Source organism: Nesoenas mayeri, assembly GCF_963082525.1.
Source record: "Nesoenas mayeri genome assembly, chromosome: 1".
NCBI lineage: Eukaryota > Metazoa > Chordata > Aves > Columbiformes > Columbidae > Nesoenas > Nesoenas mayeri.
Window position 1 is genome coordinate 60,866,121 of NC_137541.1, and position 17,606 is coordinate 60,883,726.

A 17,606-nucleotide genomic window follows, 5' to 3' on the forward strand; every position below is an offset into this window, starting at 1 on the left:
GTGGCAGAGGAAATGAGTCACGGCAAGTTCCAGGAGAAGTACAGAGGCTTGCAATGGGCAATTTTTATCTGAGGAAAGAAGGCCGGCTCAAAGTCTCCCCAGCTCGTCTTAGATGACTATCACAAACCCTTAGTTCTGGAGGCAATTTGGACACCTCCTCTGCTCACACCGACCTGCGCTGTGCCCGTATCCCAGTGCTGAGCCGCCCACGGCATCACTGGCAACACAGCAACAGGCTTGCGGAGCTCAGACACTGCTCAGACAGTGGCATCAGCAGTGGGATATTTGAGGCATTTCCATTTTTTCATTTGAGCTTCAAGTTCAGTAGTCAGGCTCTTTAAAGAATAAGCAATTTGGGCTACTTAGCATCTGAAGTATCTTCCAGTTAAGCGCTCATCATGGAGACATGCAGGACTTCACACCTAGGAACTCAGTCCTAAATATTTAAGGCAGCTGCTGCTCCCACATACCTGCAGGGCAGCGGCAGTTCTACATCTGCCATGCCAAGATCGGTCATATTTACATTCAGCTGCATTTTGCTACCATCTGGAAGCAGCAGAAGCAGCAGCCAGTAGCTTATATCTTAAAATAACCATGAAAATGGGGGTGTGGGGGGAGAAGACTGCCTCCTCAGTATTAAATAAGGAGTTTTTAAATGTCAAAAGCTCATAAGAACCATCTGCCTTTCAGCTGCCATCCAGCAATGGGACAGGTAGTTGGCATTTCACAGCATTTGTCAACAGGCTTATCCATCTGTACCAGATCTGGCATTTGTCACTGAGGATGCCACCATCCCAGCTGGGCCACATGCAACCACAGATCAGCTCCAACAGAGACCCACGGCTGCAAGCAGAGCTCTCTCACTTCAAGCCCACCGGCATGTTATGGGAAGTAAGAGCAGCAGCGAGGTGAAGAGTGTGCAACCTGGCCACGCTTCTGCTCCCTTTGGGTAGTGACAGGCTTTTGCACTTTGATCAACTGCCAGGAAAAAGAAAAATCATATAATAACAGTAATACCTTGCACAATACCAGTGTACGGTGTTACTGACGCACAATCGTAACAAGCTACAGGACATATCAAGATTATATATGCAAACACGTCTCCTCCCCCTCTACTCTGCGCTGGTGAGACCACACCTGGAATATTGTGTCCAGTTCTGGGCCCCTCAGTTCCAGAAGGACAGGGAACTGCTGGAGAGGGTCCAGCGCAGGGCAACAAAGATGATTAAGGGAGTGGAGCATCTCCCTTATGAGGAAAGGCTGAGGGAGCTGGGGCTCTTTAGTTTGGAGAAGAGGGGTGGCCTCATTAATGTTTATAAATACGTAAAGGATGAGTGTCACGAGGTTGGAGCCAGGCTGTTCTCAGTGACAACCAATGATAGGACAAGGGACAATGGGTACAAATTGGAACACAAGAGGTTCCACTTAAATATGAGAAGAAACTTCTTCACAGTGAGGGTGACAGAGCACTGGAACAGGCTGCCCAGGGGGGTTGTGGAGTCTCTTTCTCTGGAGACATTCAAAATGCACCTGGACACCTTCCTGTGTAAACTCATCTAGGTGTTCCTGCTCCAGCAGGGGATTGGACTAGATGATCTTTCAAGGTCCCTTCCAATCCCTAACATTCTGTGATATGCCATGAATACACCTCTGGGAAAGGAAGCCACTCTGGAAAAATAACTGCTATAAAGCTATCTAGCATCCAGGTGATTACTATAAACAGTGAAGACTTTAAGGAGCCACCTCAAGGCCTGCTGCCTGCCAACACCAGAGCTGAGCTCCTCAGGGTCCGAGTTTCTCCCAGCACAGACGGTGACATCACCGACAGCACCAGCAGAGCAAGGGAACTGCTCCTCACGCTGCTTCGGGCGCTGGTGAAATCATCAGCTGTTAAAGAGAAATGTAAATCCCCAGGCGGCTGGATTTCAGCCCTGGTAATTAAGGCAGGCTGGAACAATTTAAAATAGAGGTTGAGTTTATAAGTGTAGGCACACTTGCCTACTAGCTTCAAATCAACCAGACCCAGGAATGGCCTTTGTAGTTGTAAAAAGGTTAAGATTTAACTTAAAATACACAAAAGGCAGCTGGCACAGAATTCTCACCCTTGCCTGCATACACAGGTCCAGCTGCCAAAGAGGACATGGATCCTTGTTCCTGCTTGTGAACTCTCCTCTCAGTCGTCATCTTTTCCCTCCTCCCCCTCGCCAACCCAGCTCTCACAGCTTGGGCTGTGTGACTGTCCCAGGCACCTTTTCCAAGCCCACTCACAACTTTTTGTGAAGACAGGCTCACACACCCGGCCATAGGACATCTCAGGAGCGCGCAAAGACCAGAAGATGCCATTGAGCACGTGTTCCTCAGCCATGAGGATGACAGCCCACAGTTGTGGGCGCCCACGTAGAGAGAGCGCAGAAGGGTCTGCTCATCACCTCCGTCTTCTCAGAAAGGCCCTGCAATAACTTTACAAACACAGCAGAACCGGCTGGGTCAAACCAGTCCAGATGGAAAGCATAAGCCAGGGGAAGAACTAATGTTTCATCCATAGGGGTTTTTGTTTATCCGGTTTATTTCTACGAGGCTTTGGCCCGGAGTAAATGGAGAACTTGTGTTTCATGATATCAAGCACAGTATTTTCCTCCATACAGCAGGATGCACTCTGCAAAAAGTTCAGGAAGAAAGATGTGCTCCCCCGCCGAGAATAATAATTTCAGAAAACTTCCCTTTTTTCCTTTAAAGATCTTAATATGCCACTATACATACTTCATCCATAGTGTTTCATTGCTTTTATTTTTTCATTGATAGCTTCTTTTGGAAGAATTCCAAAACCAACAAAAATATAAATTGATTTCACACTTTTTATTTTAAGTTGGTCTACATAAGTCATTAACTCCTAAAAAAACACAACCAACCAACCAAACAAACCACACAAACAAACCAACAGCAGAATGCTACTCCCAAAGGGAGGCGTCACAGCCCAAGGTTTTGAAGATCCATCTATGCGCTGCCTCTCACAAAACACACATCACCGTAGCATTTGAAGTTCAAAATCCCCAATAAAACTTGAAAACAACAGAGGGAAAAGCACCACATTTCCATCCACCAGACAGCCAGGATGTTTTGTCTGTCAAGTTACACTTAAAACCAAGCCTCAGGCTCCTTGAAATATGACAGAAACCACACATATCTGTGTCACTACAGCCACAAGTTCTAACCCAAGTGCAAGATTGCCTTCAGTGAATTAATTAAAAACATATGAGAAAACTAAAGAAGAAAAAAGTTAGAAGTGGCAACTCCATTCTCATCACGAGGATCCAAACAAAGCAGGAGGAAGTATCCCAGTACCACTGTAAAATCCAAGTAGGAGCACTGTCTGAAGAGACTATCATTTCATTCACAACATTCTTCTTGTTGAAGAAAAAAACCCCAAAACCAAGAAAACAGCTGTTTGAAGGAAGAGCTTTCCACTGTTAAGTGTTCCAGCTGGCTCTTCCAAAGGAAAAAAAACCAACCAAAAAAACAACCCACCATAGCATATGATTGCTCTTCCCCATATCTACCAGAAGATACACATTGCGCAAGAACACCCAAGATTTTTCAAAGACAAAGCAGCCAAACAACATTTAAAGAAAGTCTTGTTGTTTTTTTAATAAAACTTCCTGCTGAAGCCAGGTTCTGCAGCTTATCACGGACACGATCCCGGATCAGTAAGGCCACAGTGTACTGCATGCAACAAATAAAATTAGCTTTGTTTGCCTTTCAAGACCGACACCAGGATCTCCACAGAGCACCAGCATGCTATCCAGCCACACATCGCACTGTGGGATCACCTCTGCTCTCGGTGGGGTGACTGTACTTGCACATCGCTCTCCAAGGTGTCAGAAAGAAACGCGGAGATCCCATGGGCACCGACCATGCGACATGGCAGCCACTGCCACTGTATTAAACAGGGGTCTCCCCTGGAGCACGTGCTGGAGACTACTCTGTGCTTTGCACCAGCTGTGGACTAGAGGAGTCTCTCGTGCACGCCATCCCAAAGCGCTCCAGCTCTCATCCACTTAGGATTTGCACCTACGTGAGTTTATAAAGTTGTATCTCTGTGCTTGCAAAAAGCCTCCAGATTAACAGAGAAACAAAAGATGTAGTTCCTTGAGATTATCCTAACTATGCATTTTGCACAAGTGAAAGTATGGGGATTCCAATCGAAAATAAAGTCAAAACTAAAGGCTATTCAAGCAAGCATTTGATCAACATCTTTAAGAGACTCTTCAGATCACATCTACAGGATAGTTAACTTTTCTGACACTGGCATGATGACAAACGACCAGGTTCCAGGGAGTCCCTCGGGCCACGATGTCCATCCCAGGACAATCCCGGCCCGTTGGTCACCTCCTTCCTGTCCTGCGCCGGGGGACACCGCGGAGGGGGCCGGTGTTCGAGGAGGACCCCCGGCCGGCTTCCCCTGACGGCACCCCCGGGGGAAGAGAGGAAGGGGGAGTCCCGGCCGGGAGAAGGGGACAGAGGCGAGGCCCGGGCTGGAGAAGGGTACGGGGGCAGCGGGCCGAGCGGGACCCCGACTGCCAGGAGCCGCCAAGGCTGCGCCCGGGCGCGGAGGAAGTTGTGACACGACGGCGCAGACGGGGCGAGACGCGGTCCCGGCGCCTGCCCGAAGACACCCCGCTCCCCCGAGGGCACCCGGCCCCGCGGAGGGGCGGTGGGCGAGCACCTGTTGGCCGAAGGCCTCCACCCGCCAGCACCGACCCCCGCCCCAAGGGGGAAGCCGAGAACGCCTGGCACAACCCCTGCCACGGCGCCCCGAAACGCGGCGCCCACGGGGGGCGTCTCAGCCATCCCATCCCCGCCCTCCCGGCGGCTCCGGCCGGGCACCGGCCCTCAGGAGGCCCCTCCAACGGCTGCGCCCCCGCCGCTCCTCACCGTGTGGCACAGCAGGGTGTCGGGGTCGGCGGGCTCGCACAGCTCGCTCAGCTTGCGGTCCCAGTGCAGCAGCGGCGGCTGCTCCCCGCCGCTCTCGCACACTTCCATGGCGGCCGCAACCAACGGGGCAGCCCCGCCGGCCAATCCACCGCCTCCCTGCCTGCCCCTGCGCACCCGCGGCGGCCGGCTCACGCCGCGCCGTCCGCTCCCATGGGCCGCGGAGCCGCCCGCCCGCCGGTCGCTCCCCGCCTCGCTACCGGGCTGAGGCCGCGTCCCCGCCGCCAGCGGGAGTGTGCGGACACCGGGGCGGGCGGGTCACCCCGCCAGCTGCGCGCCGCGCCCCCCCCGCCCCGCGGCCGCGCCACGCCCCCGCAGCCGAGGCCGCCAATCGGCACTCCCCGCACGGCTCCAGCTGTGGAATGTGGGCGGGGACCCTCCGGGCGCGTCACGGCGTGGGGGGAGACCCCCGTGCCCCGCGTGGCCAATGGAACGCCGGGGGCGCCGGGAGCGACGGGCTCGTCAGCCAACGCGGCAGCGACAAGACTGCAGCCGCCGCTCGCCGCCCCGCCCCGTGGCGACGGCTGTGTGAGGGCGGGGGGGCTGCGGGACGGGGCGCGAAGCGGCGCCTGGCGGCCCGCACAGCTGCCTGCCGTGGGGCCTCCCGGAGCGGTACCAGCCCCGCCGGCTCAGCGGTAACCGTCCGGGGCAGCCCCCGGGCCCCGCCGTCCCCTCAGCCCCAGCGCTGCCGCTGCGGGGCTCACACTGCCTTCAGCGGGTTTACGGTTTGAAGCTACCAACCCCTTTGGTCCTGTGGTTTAATTAAACAGGAAGCATGAAAATCACACAACACTCATGGTTTGCTGGACTGAGCTCAGCTTACCTGCTCTATAGAGAAGAGATGTGTCAGAACGTACTTTGTAGAAAACAGCTACTTTAGGATAAACAGCATTTTAAAACTCTGCACGGCCACAGCATTGGCAGCAATGAATCCTCTGTTGACTGACACCACTCCCAGGGGGCTCATCAACCAGCAGTAAAAATAATCCTAGTCAATGGGAAATTCTGGTATTTTAAGACTTCCTTTCATGCCAAGCCGGGACAACGTTGACATTTCATTGTTCTTTAAAAACAAAATAAACCAAATCTTTATGATTTAAGAAACTGGGCATTCTTCCATGTTTCCTTTCAGCTCCTGGAAGCTCATCAAGGGATTTTGCTGTGGGTCAGCTCAACACTAATTGGCATTTCCACGCTGCGTTGTGCCTGAATTTTAACTGGATTTCCTGATGCGTTCCTCTCTTCCAGAGCTCCCCTTGACGCTGCATCTCTCATGGCATGCTGCTTCCATTCACCCACAGAGCCAACGCTTGTGCCGACAGCGATACAGTCCTCGGGAAGGAGAGCCTAGACTGGCCCTCTGAGGAAAACAAAGTCACAGGAACTTCCCAGCACCCATCAGTCACAGCAGCAACAAAAAGTGGAAAAATATTCATAACCTTGTCAGGGTTGTCCCTTTAAGACATTTGTTTGTTTGATTGATTTTTTAAAAAAAATAGTGTAACAAAAGCTACATTGTTTGGTGAAGAATATGAAGGGAAAATCCATAACTGCCCTAACCAAAGATCTCCTGCAAAGATGAGTTATTTGTGAAAGAAATCAGTCCAGTATATGCCCTCAGCAGCTCAGAAAACAGCTCAGGACAAATTACTAGCACCTGAATTGTTAGCTACCACTTTGGCAAGCCTGACCAGAGGTACAAACTTTGAAACTTCTTGTGTCCTGGCAGTGTCAGGCACTGTTGTCAAAGCAATTACATTGTGCCAGTCCCAAGATGCAGATTGTGAAACTTGTAAAGGTCAGTTCCTTATCCAGAAACCTCCCTGTTTTCATTGGATGTGTTCTTTCAAAGCTTTTGCTGCCTTGTGATAATCCATTTAACAAAAGGCTCTCCATCACTCTGTTGGCTGACATTAGATCCTGCTAAAATCACTGCTGTGACTAGAGAATTTCTTTGGGCTGGGGCACTAAATTAGTGTTTTGCCCATGTGAGGAGCCTGAAGGGAGAGCCATGTTTGCCTTGTAAGCCAACAAAATAAAAGCCACCTTAAAAGAAGAAAGAAGGTGCTGACTAGGTGACTGCAACTTCGTTTTTTTTAAATACTGAGGATGAGTGTCTCCTAAGGACTACTATTTGACCAACAGTACTGGGCTGAACTTTTTCATCCTAACACATTTCTCAGGAAGAAATACTGATTTAGGAAACAAATTGCACAGTACATACTTCTGTCATTCTCCCTTGGGTAAAGCACTGATGGGAAACTAGGCACACCAAGTCATCAGCGCACTGCTTTTCCCAATGGTTTTCACTCTTCTTGCATCACATAAAATTGTCTCTCTCTCCCCGCTACACTTCCCCAGGGCTCTCTTGTAATATTGGTACTGAGGCACAGCTGCTGCTGTGGTACACAGCACCGCTGAGTGTTCGTAAGCATCTTGGAAGATTTCTTTGGCAACTGAAATACTTTCATACACAGACTATCCATTTCTGGGGCTATTCACCAATACAAAACATGACATTGGCAACCAGTGATTAGATACTGGTAACTGGGCATCCTGCCATGTTCCTGCTATATTATTAAAATTAAAGTTTAAGGCTACATCTCATTTTTGAGCTTCAACATTCTTGAAACAATTACCTGAAATTTTGTAAGGAAATATGACCAATTCACCCTTTATGGTGGCAACTAACAGCATACAGACCACACAGAAGTTTTCATGCTGCATCATCAGTTATTCTTGGGAAAATAAATCTGTATTAACAAGTTTCTGCTAAAAATTGGCAGCACATATAGGGCACCAAGAAAGAAAATACAAAAGTGGAGGAAATTAATCCTTTCCAGAGAATATTAATTATTCAGTGTCCTGATACAACACTTAGGATAGCAGTCTAATGTGTCATGTGTTGCTGGTTACAAACTGATACTACACCAGAAATCAGGCACTGTGGAAAGCACCACAAAACCAGCAAGAACATTACACAGACACAACTATCCTCCTAATTTTTTCCTGTATTTCTTGGAGGATTTTTAATTGTAGATTTCAATAGTTACTAACATGCTGAAAATAAAGGCTCTTTATCCATGTTTCATAACTTTCCTCTTCAAACAGCTTTAGTAGTATTTTTAAGTTCCAACACATATAATTCTGAGAGCATTTTGATTTCTTCTGTTGTGTAGGAACATTTCCTCACAACAGACTTCTGAACTGCATGTGGACTCACTTTCCAGTACAGGGGGACAGTGCAAAACTTGACCAACAATCTACAAGATGATAAAAAGGTGGGGGTTTATTGTCTGCAGAGATAGGACCAAGGGGAGAGGAGAGCTCAGCTTTCGTTTACTGAGCATTCTGTCACCTTTCTGCAAGGAGCAAAAAGCCCACACAGGAAAAAAAAAATATAGAAAACCCCCACAAAAAAACCCAAACTAGCTAAGAAAGAGGAGGCTGTTAAGCCAGAGCTCCAAACAAACACCACTTTAAGCATCAAAGAAAAGCAGCTCTCAATAATACAAGCCTAATAATGTCACAAAATGACGGGCAAAGGAAAGGTGCTCTGTTTTCCTTGCAGATCCGGGTCACAGAAGCCACAACTCCTGCAACCACATCATTACTCAGTTCTCGATCAGGTCAGTTGCACAAAGGCTCATTAAATATTTACAAGTGACATTTTTCTAACTTGTGACAACCAGGATCAAGATAACTATCCATTTTCTACAGCCATTCTGTTCAACTAAGTTTGAAAAGTCAACCAGCAAGAAAAGAACAAATAGCAACAGAGCCTACAGGATAACAATTGCTAGGGTTTTGAGCAGCTACAAATGAAAAATCTTACCTCTTGAAAGCCAAAGAAAATGGCCACAGCTAGGTTTCTTCAACAAACAAAACACCTCTCAAAAAGTACAGGGCACAAACTTCAGGACTAAGAACACAAAGAATCACTAAGCAATCAGTTTCTAATCACAGTAGTTGCTGGAGATTGTTTTGAAACTGAAAAGTATGGTAATGAGCTTATTTTTTTAACTGGGACATAAAGCAACAAGCAGAAGAAATAAATCTCACACACAGTAACACACATTTCCCACAAAAAGATGTCTCTCTAGAAACCATCTGGAAGTCTATTTCTTTGTGTGTCACATGCAGACACATTACTTGTGCTACCCAGTACCTGGTAATGTACTAACAAATCAAATTTCTTGCATAAATGAGATGCAAATCACACTGCTGTGTGGAAAAGCTCACCAAGATAAAACAGCCACCAAGTCTTAGTTTGTATGTACAGACATGCTCCACTACTTGACAAAAAGGCTTCCACTACAGAAATTTCAGAGCTAAAAATAGAAGGTGTGCTTAAGAATTCTGAATTTTTCTTCCCACAATCCTGGCATTCTATTCCTTCACTGACATGAATACTCATGAAAGAAGTGGGATCTCCAGTACTGGAGACAGCCTACTACTAAAACCACATACTTGGTACAGACTACTTCTTGTACCCAGGGACTTCTCAAAGCACTAATTCAGCTTTCTTGCCTTTGCAATTCATGGCCTCTCTGCACAGGCTCTTAGCAGGCTCCTACAAGCACTGTGAGTCCTCCCAGCAGAGCTGCGACAGGAATCAAACATGAAACAGAAACAAGCACAGGAAAAGGAGGTTTCTTACACCTTACACCAGACTGATAGAAATAACTGAGTGGCATTGAGCTGCGTTGCAGGCCCAAATAGCTCTGTCTCAGCACTGTTAAGAAATACTCCAAGTACTTCATTTAAATGCTCTGTCATTTTAAAACAAAATAATCTCTATTTTTTCTCTTCCAATCTATCTCCATAAATACATAAAATACATTCCTTGTTAAGGTCAAATACCTCTAAATGTCCCAGTTGATGTATGCAATCAGGGTTTGCCGAATACAGTTTACACAAGAGGTTAACATGGACAAGCAAAAGCTGAATGCCATTTACAAGGGACAGCATGGAAAAATACACATTGCCTAATTATAAACAAGGTATCACCGTGTTCAACTCAGTGGGAACAACTTCCATTCTTCAACACTTCCTCACAGAACCAGTACCTAGCCATGAAAAAAGCCCAAGCCAGATGCTATAGGAATGCTAATTTCACACTTGATTTTCTCATAACCAAAATCACTCTAGTTATAGATTAACTTTGCTCCATAGAAGCAAAGCAGACTTATGAGCTGAACGTGCAACACACCTTTGCCACTGGTTATTTTTGCTGTAACTATATCTATTACTGATGCAGCCATTTGTGAATATCTACCCTACTGCAAAATTGTGATGAACACTCAAGATACTGCATCACTTTTCAAACAATGTGATCTCAAAGTAGGTATGTGTTGTCTTTGTAGGAGGTCAATCTTTAAAAGCATGCTTGCAACTTTAAATAGAACGACCAGAAAAGCAAGAAAAGTTGAAATTCTTGAGCGAATATTTTTCTTTGTTGGCATCCAATCCTATAAATTGTGCTAGCTCAGCTCTGTCTCCATCCTGAGCCAGAGGCAGAGATTAGCATGAGCCATTCAGCCATAACTGAGAGGAGTTCTGGCAGTTCTGGTCACTCCATGTGCAGCGGTGACAGGAATCATCGCTGCCACTTCTACTCTGAGTTTGGAGCAGAAAGCCAGTTCCCAAGCTCCAAAGCAGACACTGTCATGAGCTGTGCTGAGCTCCACCACCACAGCAGGGTGCAGAAAAGGAGGTAACCACCGAACAAACAGAGGCTTAGCACATTCACTCAAGGCCTCACAGATACAAAGAAAGCTTAAGACAAACTCCAGCTTTCAGCTAACAGGAAAATTTTGTGTGGACCAAACACAAACTGTATTCAGATCACTGCTATAGAAGTGTACCACCACATCTCCCAGCAGTACAACAGGCTCAGACTGAACAAGTAGTTGTTTCAGGAATTAAAGTCAGGACTTCGTATGTAAAAAGATACCACAATCTCTTGTGGATAAAAAGCTAAGCATTTTCAGTATGTCTAACACTACAGTATGCCAGTGACAGGGGCTAGGACACTAGTGGAAGCATTAACTTCAACCAGAAACAAATGCTGAACTGAAAGAACTGAAGCTTTCAGTACTACTGACAATGCTCATAAAGAAAAGCATAAACAAGATAATCATTCTGTGTGAGGAAAACCTGCAAAAACTATAAATAAGTATGTTCTGTACTGGGCTCAGAGAGAAACAAGATATAGAATCCCACCAGCTCTGAAGGCAGGAAATAGTCACTGCTAATATTTTTCTTTCCCTGTTCACAACACATTGTATTACAGTGGGAATTTCACCACTTCTCCATGCAACAGAATGAAACACCTTTAGTTGTGCATTTTTTTTACTAGCAATACTAATAATTCTGGGTCTTTTAGACAAAAAAACAAACTTAAAATAAACACCACTCCCACATTAACTGAGAATCTTGGCCCAGGGCTGTTTTTCACACACCATTGCAGGCCTCTCACAAGTAACAGCCAAGGCAGACATTCCTCCAGCTCCTCCTGATGGCAGACCTTAAGCATAGCACCCTAACAGGGCACTGGGATGAGACTGATGTCATCATGGAGTCATCATATGTCAAATGCCATAATAACGAAGATTTAAGCACACGACCAACACAGGGTTTGGTGAGAGACAACAACTGATTTAATCAAATGCTACGATCAGTGTAGGGGCAGAGGCCAACACGCAGAAACCTTCTCCAGGGCTGTGAAAGAGAAACGTCAAGCTCAGCACCCACTGAGGCCACTGGGTCTGCCTTAAACTGACTTAGTTAAGGAAAAATGACACCTTCAGAACACAGGAGGGATATTAACAGTGAGAGGTGATGAGGCTGTCAGGCCCCACAAGATAGAAGAGAGATTTTTCAAGCAGCCAAGGATATAAGGCTTGAAAATGGCTGAAGATGCAAAAGGAGACTCATTTACATATTCATCAGCTCAAGAATTAATATAGCTACCTGGGTTACCTTGTCTTTTAAGAAAGAAATCCAAATGATGATGAACAGAGAGAAAGCACACAAGAAAACAAATCAGATACACACACAGATACCCTATAGGTATCAAACATTTTATTTATCCTTTAAAGAAACTACAGCATTATACATGATTACAGAATTATGAAGCTCTGTAAAACAAAAAAGGAATGAAGTGGCGTGGATCCAAGCACTAACGACCTCACACCTTTTCTTTCATACCACCATCACTCAGAAAAATCACATTATCTGAAAAGAAATAAAGAAAATTTAATCTTCAGGAATCTTTTGCCTTGTTGCAAGCCTGAACACCCACAAATGCATCCTACTTTTGTGTTAAAATAAGCTGCAAAGACATTCATTTCGGAACAGAATAGTTCATAAAATAAAACAGTGTCTGATACAGGGTTCTTGCTCTATCTCCCCAGAAAGCTGACAACTCAAGGCAACCATATATACTGTGAAGCAAGTGTGCCAAACCTGACGAAAAGCTGCTGAACAGTCAAAGATACTAGAAACATTTTAAAATAATGTTTTAATTTTTTTACTATGATCTCTATCAGTTACAGCTTCTTTCCTTTTTGTTTTGTCATTTTCAATATGCACTACGATGTCATCACCCAATGGGACTATAGGAAACTTGCATTTCATCAAGCCTCAGTAATTTCTAAAGCATCTTGAGACTGGAGATACTGAACACCAAAAAGAAACCACTAGGATAAAAACTATTTTAAAAGACAGACTTGCTTCTCCCCTTCAACTATTTATAAACAGTAACCTATAGCACCACCAGCTGAACTGTTCATGTAAAAGTTTGATTACTATTGTTTTAAAGAGGCTGCACAGCAGAAAGACCCAGGACCATGATTGGTTGGTTGGTTGTTTTTCCTTCTTCTCTAGCCCAGTTTTTTTAGATATACTTGTGTAACAGAAATGTTTGCTCTGCTACCCAATTATCTTAGTTCTCCCTCAAAGGCCACAAGCTAGTGCTCTACTCACAGTAAAAATGTAGAATGCACATGCTCTTCAAAGGTTGAATCAAAAAGTTGAGTTTCCCAGTTCGTTTCTTGATTGTGTCTACCCAAGGGACAAGTCTAGTCCCTACCCATTCTGTGCTCTTACTGCTACTAGCTACCAGACTGAGGTCTTTCTAAATTCTCCATCAAGTTATCCCCACATAAAATATCTTTCAGAGAGGTTCTTAAAGTTGGTGAAGCTTCCAGTCTTAAACAGGAAGAAAAAATTCCCTGCAAAACCAAAACAAAGCTACTAAACAAACTTTGCTTAGAAAGGGAAACTGCCTGACCTGCAGTACTACATGACAGTGTTCTTAACACACACGACCTCCTGCACCAACTGTTTGTGCAAACAAACTATGTAACAGTTTGCATGTATATGCTCTCATTTTTTGTCTCTTCACAAGCAGTGCCAGAGGTCATCTAGTAGTACAGCCCATTCATTCTCTCAAAATTCCCAAGTGTGGATACTGAGGTTGAAGACAAACCAAGCTCTAGCTCAAAGGCCCTCCACCCCTCTCCATTTTAAAAGGGCAAGGTAGGGCAATGTATGTTGTTCCTTACCTGCTATAATTGTCGTGGCCTGACGCCTCACATTGTTTTTATCTGTATATTCTCCATAGTCTATCTTCCCTTCAACATAGAGCCGAGAACTGAAAAAAATCAAGAATGTGGTTCTGGTCAGAGAACTGTATTGCTGTTTTCTCCTCTGTATCTGATACTGAATACATAGGCTTTTGCATCAGTTGTTTGTAGCTGGTCTGCTAACTTATTTTATGGCACTTAGTATAGCTCCTGTTGACTCTAATTGTTACATCAATCAATTATTAAGGCATTAAATCCTCAACCACATTTGCTATTCACTTACCCCTTCTTCACATACTGATACGTAACATCCCTGAGGCCCGGTCTGAAGACAGAGATCCTGTGCCATGTTGTCTTCTGACTGATATCACCTAAGTTACATAAAAATAACAAAGTTGGATGCCAAATCCCCTTTCTGATGCAGGCCTCAGAAGTTAATTTCAACATGTTGGCGTTCTCAAATTATGAAAAGCTATTTGAAAATGGAAGTATATTAGAACTCAGTCTCCCACTCTGTACTAAAACTCAATGCTCCATTCACCTGTGTCCAAATGAAAACATTGTGCAGAAGCACAGTTTAAACTAAGAGATCAGTTTTTCTGGAAGCCAGTGCTAGATTTTTTTTTTTCCCCTCACATATTCCACATTGAGCAAGTTAGAGAATAGGAGACATCTGTAGTTGCAGACTGATAGAAGAATCCAAGAGAAAATATACCTTTTTTTTTCCTCCTCTTGGAATACAACAAGAATATGGAAGCTGCTACACCGCTGGCAACCCCAACAGTGAAAAACTGCTGAAACAACGCTCTTACCTCTCATCCAGAGGAAGGTTAACATGCAGATCTTTGTTCAGTATGTGCTGCTGGAGATCCGTAAAAGACACACAAATACACCAGCATCTCTACTGACCTGAAAAGAACTTCCCTGCACCTGAGAGATTTACATGGCAGCCTGAAGACAAAGCGTGGTGCCACCGCATATGCAAACATGACCTCGGAACACAGCAGAAGCACGTTGCTCATTGCAGACTCACCTCCCTGGGTTACATCGCTATCCCCTGTTCGCCACATCTCATTGGTTGCAAGAGAGAATATGGTAACGGGATTTTTTCCTTCCACTTGCCTCATGATAGGGTCCTGGCCAACCCGACCAAGTAACTGAACACGATTCATGGCTAAAACATGAGAGAGTAAATATACACACAGGTGAACCATTATGGTTCTAATCATGGCAAATCATAAGCCAGCAGGTTTTGCCAAGGGTCAGACAATGACTTTCTGCACCTCCAAACCATTTTTCAAGCTCTTGTGGCATTTGGCTTATTCAGGCCCTGCAGATGGTTGACTGCGCCTGTTCTATTTGTTACCACTACTGAATAAGCTCATTTAGAAAGCTAAATGTTCTTTATTCTTTTTGCTCTTTTGTTATCTTTTCCACAGACACATCCATATGTCACGAGACTATTCTGAATTTATGTTTTTTCATTGTGATAAAAACTTATCATTATATTGTTCTGTCCATAAAACAGTACCTTTAAAACAACAAGGTTACACTATTACACTCCATGCTCTGAATCAGAGGATCACTACTTTTTAGACAGGTACCAACATTAGGTGGACACAATTTATTCCTTCTCCTTGTTCAAGGGCAACAGAAGGAGGTCAGGGAAGCATCACTCTTGCACAATCAACACATGAACTGAATGGTAAAGTCTGAAGTGTACACCTGGAGCAAACCTCACTGAGGCACTAGCACCCAAACAAGTCCCTCGGGCACAGGAGAGTTTCAGAAATAAGCATGAGACACCTAAAGGCAGGTATTAGGAAACATGATTACAGCACACAGGATTCGCTGCCATTGATAAAGCTCGACTACCTGCCCTTTACAGGTTGTAGTCCATGTCAGGGCTTTTTTCTTTCCCCTCTTAAGGGCTGCTTGACCTGGCAAAGATCACACAAGAAGCTGCTTAAGAGTCTGTTTGTTTGAAACAACACATTCTTAGTTACTGCATTCAGGAGCTATCATTCTTATCTGTTTCTCTCTTGGTGTATTTCAGCCATTCTACAACTGAGATAAAAACCACAAAGAGTAACAGCTAAGTTGTACCTCAGGAGCTACTTACATCTTTCCAGTACCAATGAGCCAACTGTTTCGGACTCATGTCTTACAAACTGGCGAAGCACCTGTAGGAACAGACAGATATTAGTTTCTAAGACAAAGTATCAATAGTATTCACATGCTTTTACACCTCCTTTTTTGAACGCTTACAGAGGTTTTCCAAGTATGTTCTTTTCCAGTGACTTACGGGGGTAGGCGAGGGAAGATCTGTTCAGCTAAATGAAGTCAACGGGATTATGGAAAGAATAACTGGCTAAACTGGGGTCAAAAAGCTGCCAGGAACAAAGATGGCCCAAGGGTATGTTTTCAACAATTATTTTTGGGACATACAGTAACTACTGCTTTCCTGTAATACAAAACAGAAGAGGGGGTAGGTTTGAAGTCAGGGGGATGTTTAATTTGATAGGCTTCAGGTTTTGGAAATTTCATCAACATTCTTCTTCACTCATCACCGTGATGCACTGATAACCCCTCATTTCCAAGCAAGCAGCAAATCAAGGTCACAAAAAGCTGAGTGCTACAGCTAAACATGAGTGACAAAAAGAAAAGGAACTGACTTGATGCTGGCAAAAATCAGCAAATATACCTAGGAGAAAAGCCCAGGAACACCTCTGCAACAGGCCCATGCACAGCAACTGGAAGAAAGCTCACTTCCTATAAAAAGTGACTGCAAAACTTAAGGGAAGTCAAGACTGGCGGTCTTGTGTTGAACAGAGGAGCTAAACCAGAGAAAATGCAACATGCAAAGCAGAAGTTCTTTGGTATGCCTGTATGGTCCACTGATGTATATGCAAATAATCAAAGATTCATTCTGTGCACAAGCCAGACCTTGTAATACACCAGGTTTTCAGTGCTGCGGTAAATGCAGCAGCATCTACAGATAGTTCATACAGGAAAAGGCGCTGGCAGGTGGCCGAGCCCCTGACTGCAGAGATTTCCCTGTCGAGAGTCAGGGGTTCGGGATCCCGGGTCACCCCTACAACTGATGGCAGCAGGTAAAACCCGCTGCTGTGAAAACAAAGTTACTACGAGCCCCACTGCTACCTGAGAAAGGGCAGGAGCTGCTTCTCGGCAGCGTTCGGCAACGCCCCTCCCCACGAGCCACTCGGGGACGTGCGGTCAGGGCCGAACTCCCGCCGGGGCTGCAGCCCGACCCCAGAGCCCGGGACGGGGCCGCCCGGGCCCGCGCGCCGCTCCCTCGGGGAACCGTTAAACCGTCACCCGGCGCTCCCGCCCCGCCCCAACTCTACCTGCCACGCCGGTCGCCGCAACATGCCGCCGCCGCGCCTGCGGAGGGAAAAGCAGGGCTGAAGCAGCGCCGGAGGGAGCCCCGTTCCGCCCCCAATACCCCCGGCCACACCGCCCGCACCTCTGCCCCGCAGACGGCCGGAAACGGAAGGGACGCCACGGATCCTGCGCAAAGAGGGTCCGGGCGGAAACGCGAGCATGTCCCCCCCTTCCCCGCGGCGGTTCTGCGGAGAGCCGGGGGCGGGAGGGGGCAGCGCAGGGCGGGCTGCGCAGACCTTGTGCCGGGGGGGAGGGCCCTCCCGACCGCAGCGCCGGCCCTCAGCCGCCCTGGCGCATACGGGGCATTGGGAGCGGCCAGCTGGCCGGGAAGGGGGCTCAAAGGGGAAAAAACAAAGAAGTCACTCGTAGGTAAAAGGATTAAAATCTTTATTGGCACGTTCTGCTTCTTAAAGACAGGCTGTAACAGTTTAAAAGCCAGCACTGTCCAACGCTTAAAACCAAACTTCAGTAAAACCAAGTTACCAACATTACACTCTCCCTCATAACAATACACTGTTCAGCCCAACTACCACAGCCACACATCTGGCAAGGACTCCAAAAGTTACATTAATAAATATATAGACACTTCACATGGGCAACTCAAAACTGACAAAAGAGCCT

At 46.1% G+C, this 17,606-nt stretch overlaps 1 protein-coding gene across 4 annotated transcripts in view; it reads right to left on the minus strand.

The window, feature by feature from the left end:
* SSBP1 (single stranded DNA binding protein 1) overlaps positions 1–17,081 on the minus strand; it is a 55,005-nt gene extending 37,924 nt beyond the window's left edge. The window contains exons 1-6 of one of the 4 annotated variants that reach the window (XM_080363569.1): positions 16,949–17,081; positions 15,703–15,763; positions 14,614–14,754; positions 13,864–13,951; positions 13,560–13,648; positions 12,060–12,228 (exon numbers count right to left, since the gene is read on the minus strand). In XM_080363569.1, coding sequence (XP_080219695.1) covers positions 12,182–12,228; positions 13,560–13,648; positions 13,864–13,951; positions 14,614–14,754; positions 15,703–15,763; positions 16,949–16,972 — 450 coding nt within the window. In that variant the 5' untranslated portion in view covers positions 16,973–17,081 and the 3' untranslated portion in view covers positions 12,060–12,181. Of the gene's footprint in view, positions 1–12,059; positions 12,255–13,138; positions 13,227–13,559; positions 13,649–13,863; positions 13,952–14,613; positions 14,755–15,702; positions 15,764–16,948 lie in introns of those variants that run through there. The other 3 variants (XM_080363571.1, XM_080363568.1, XM_080363570.1) reach the window with 3 other exon arrangements.
* Between the last annotated feature and the right edge of the window lie 525 nt (positions 17,082–17,606).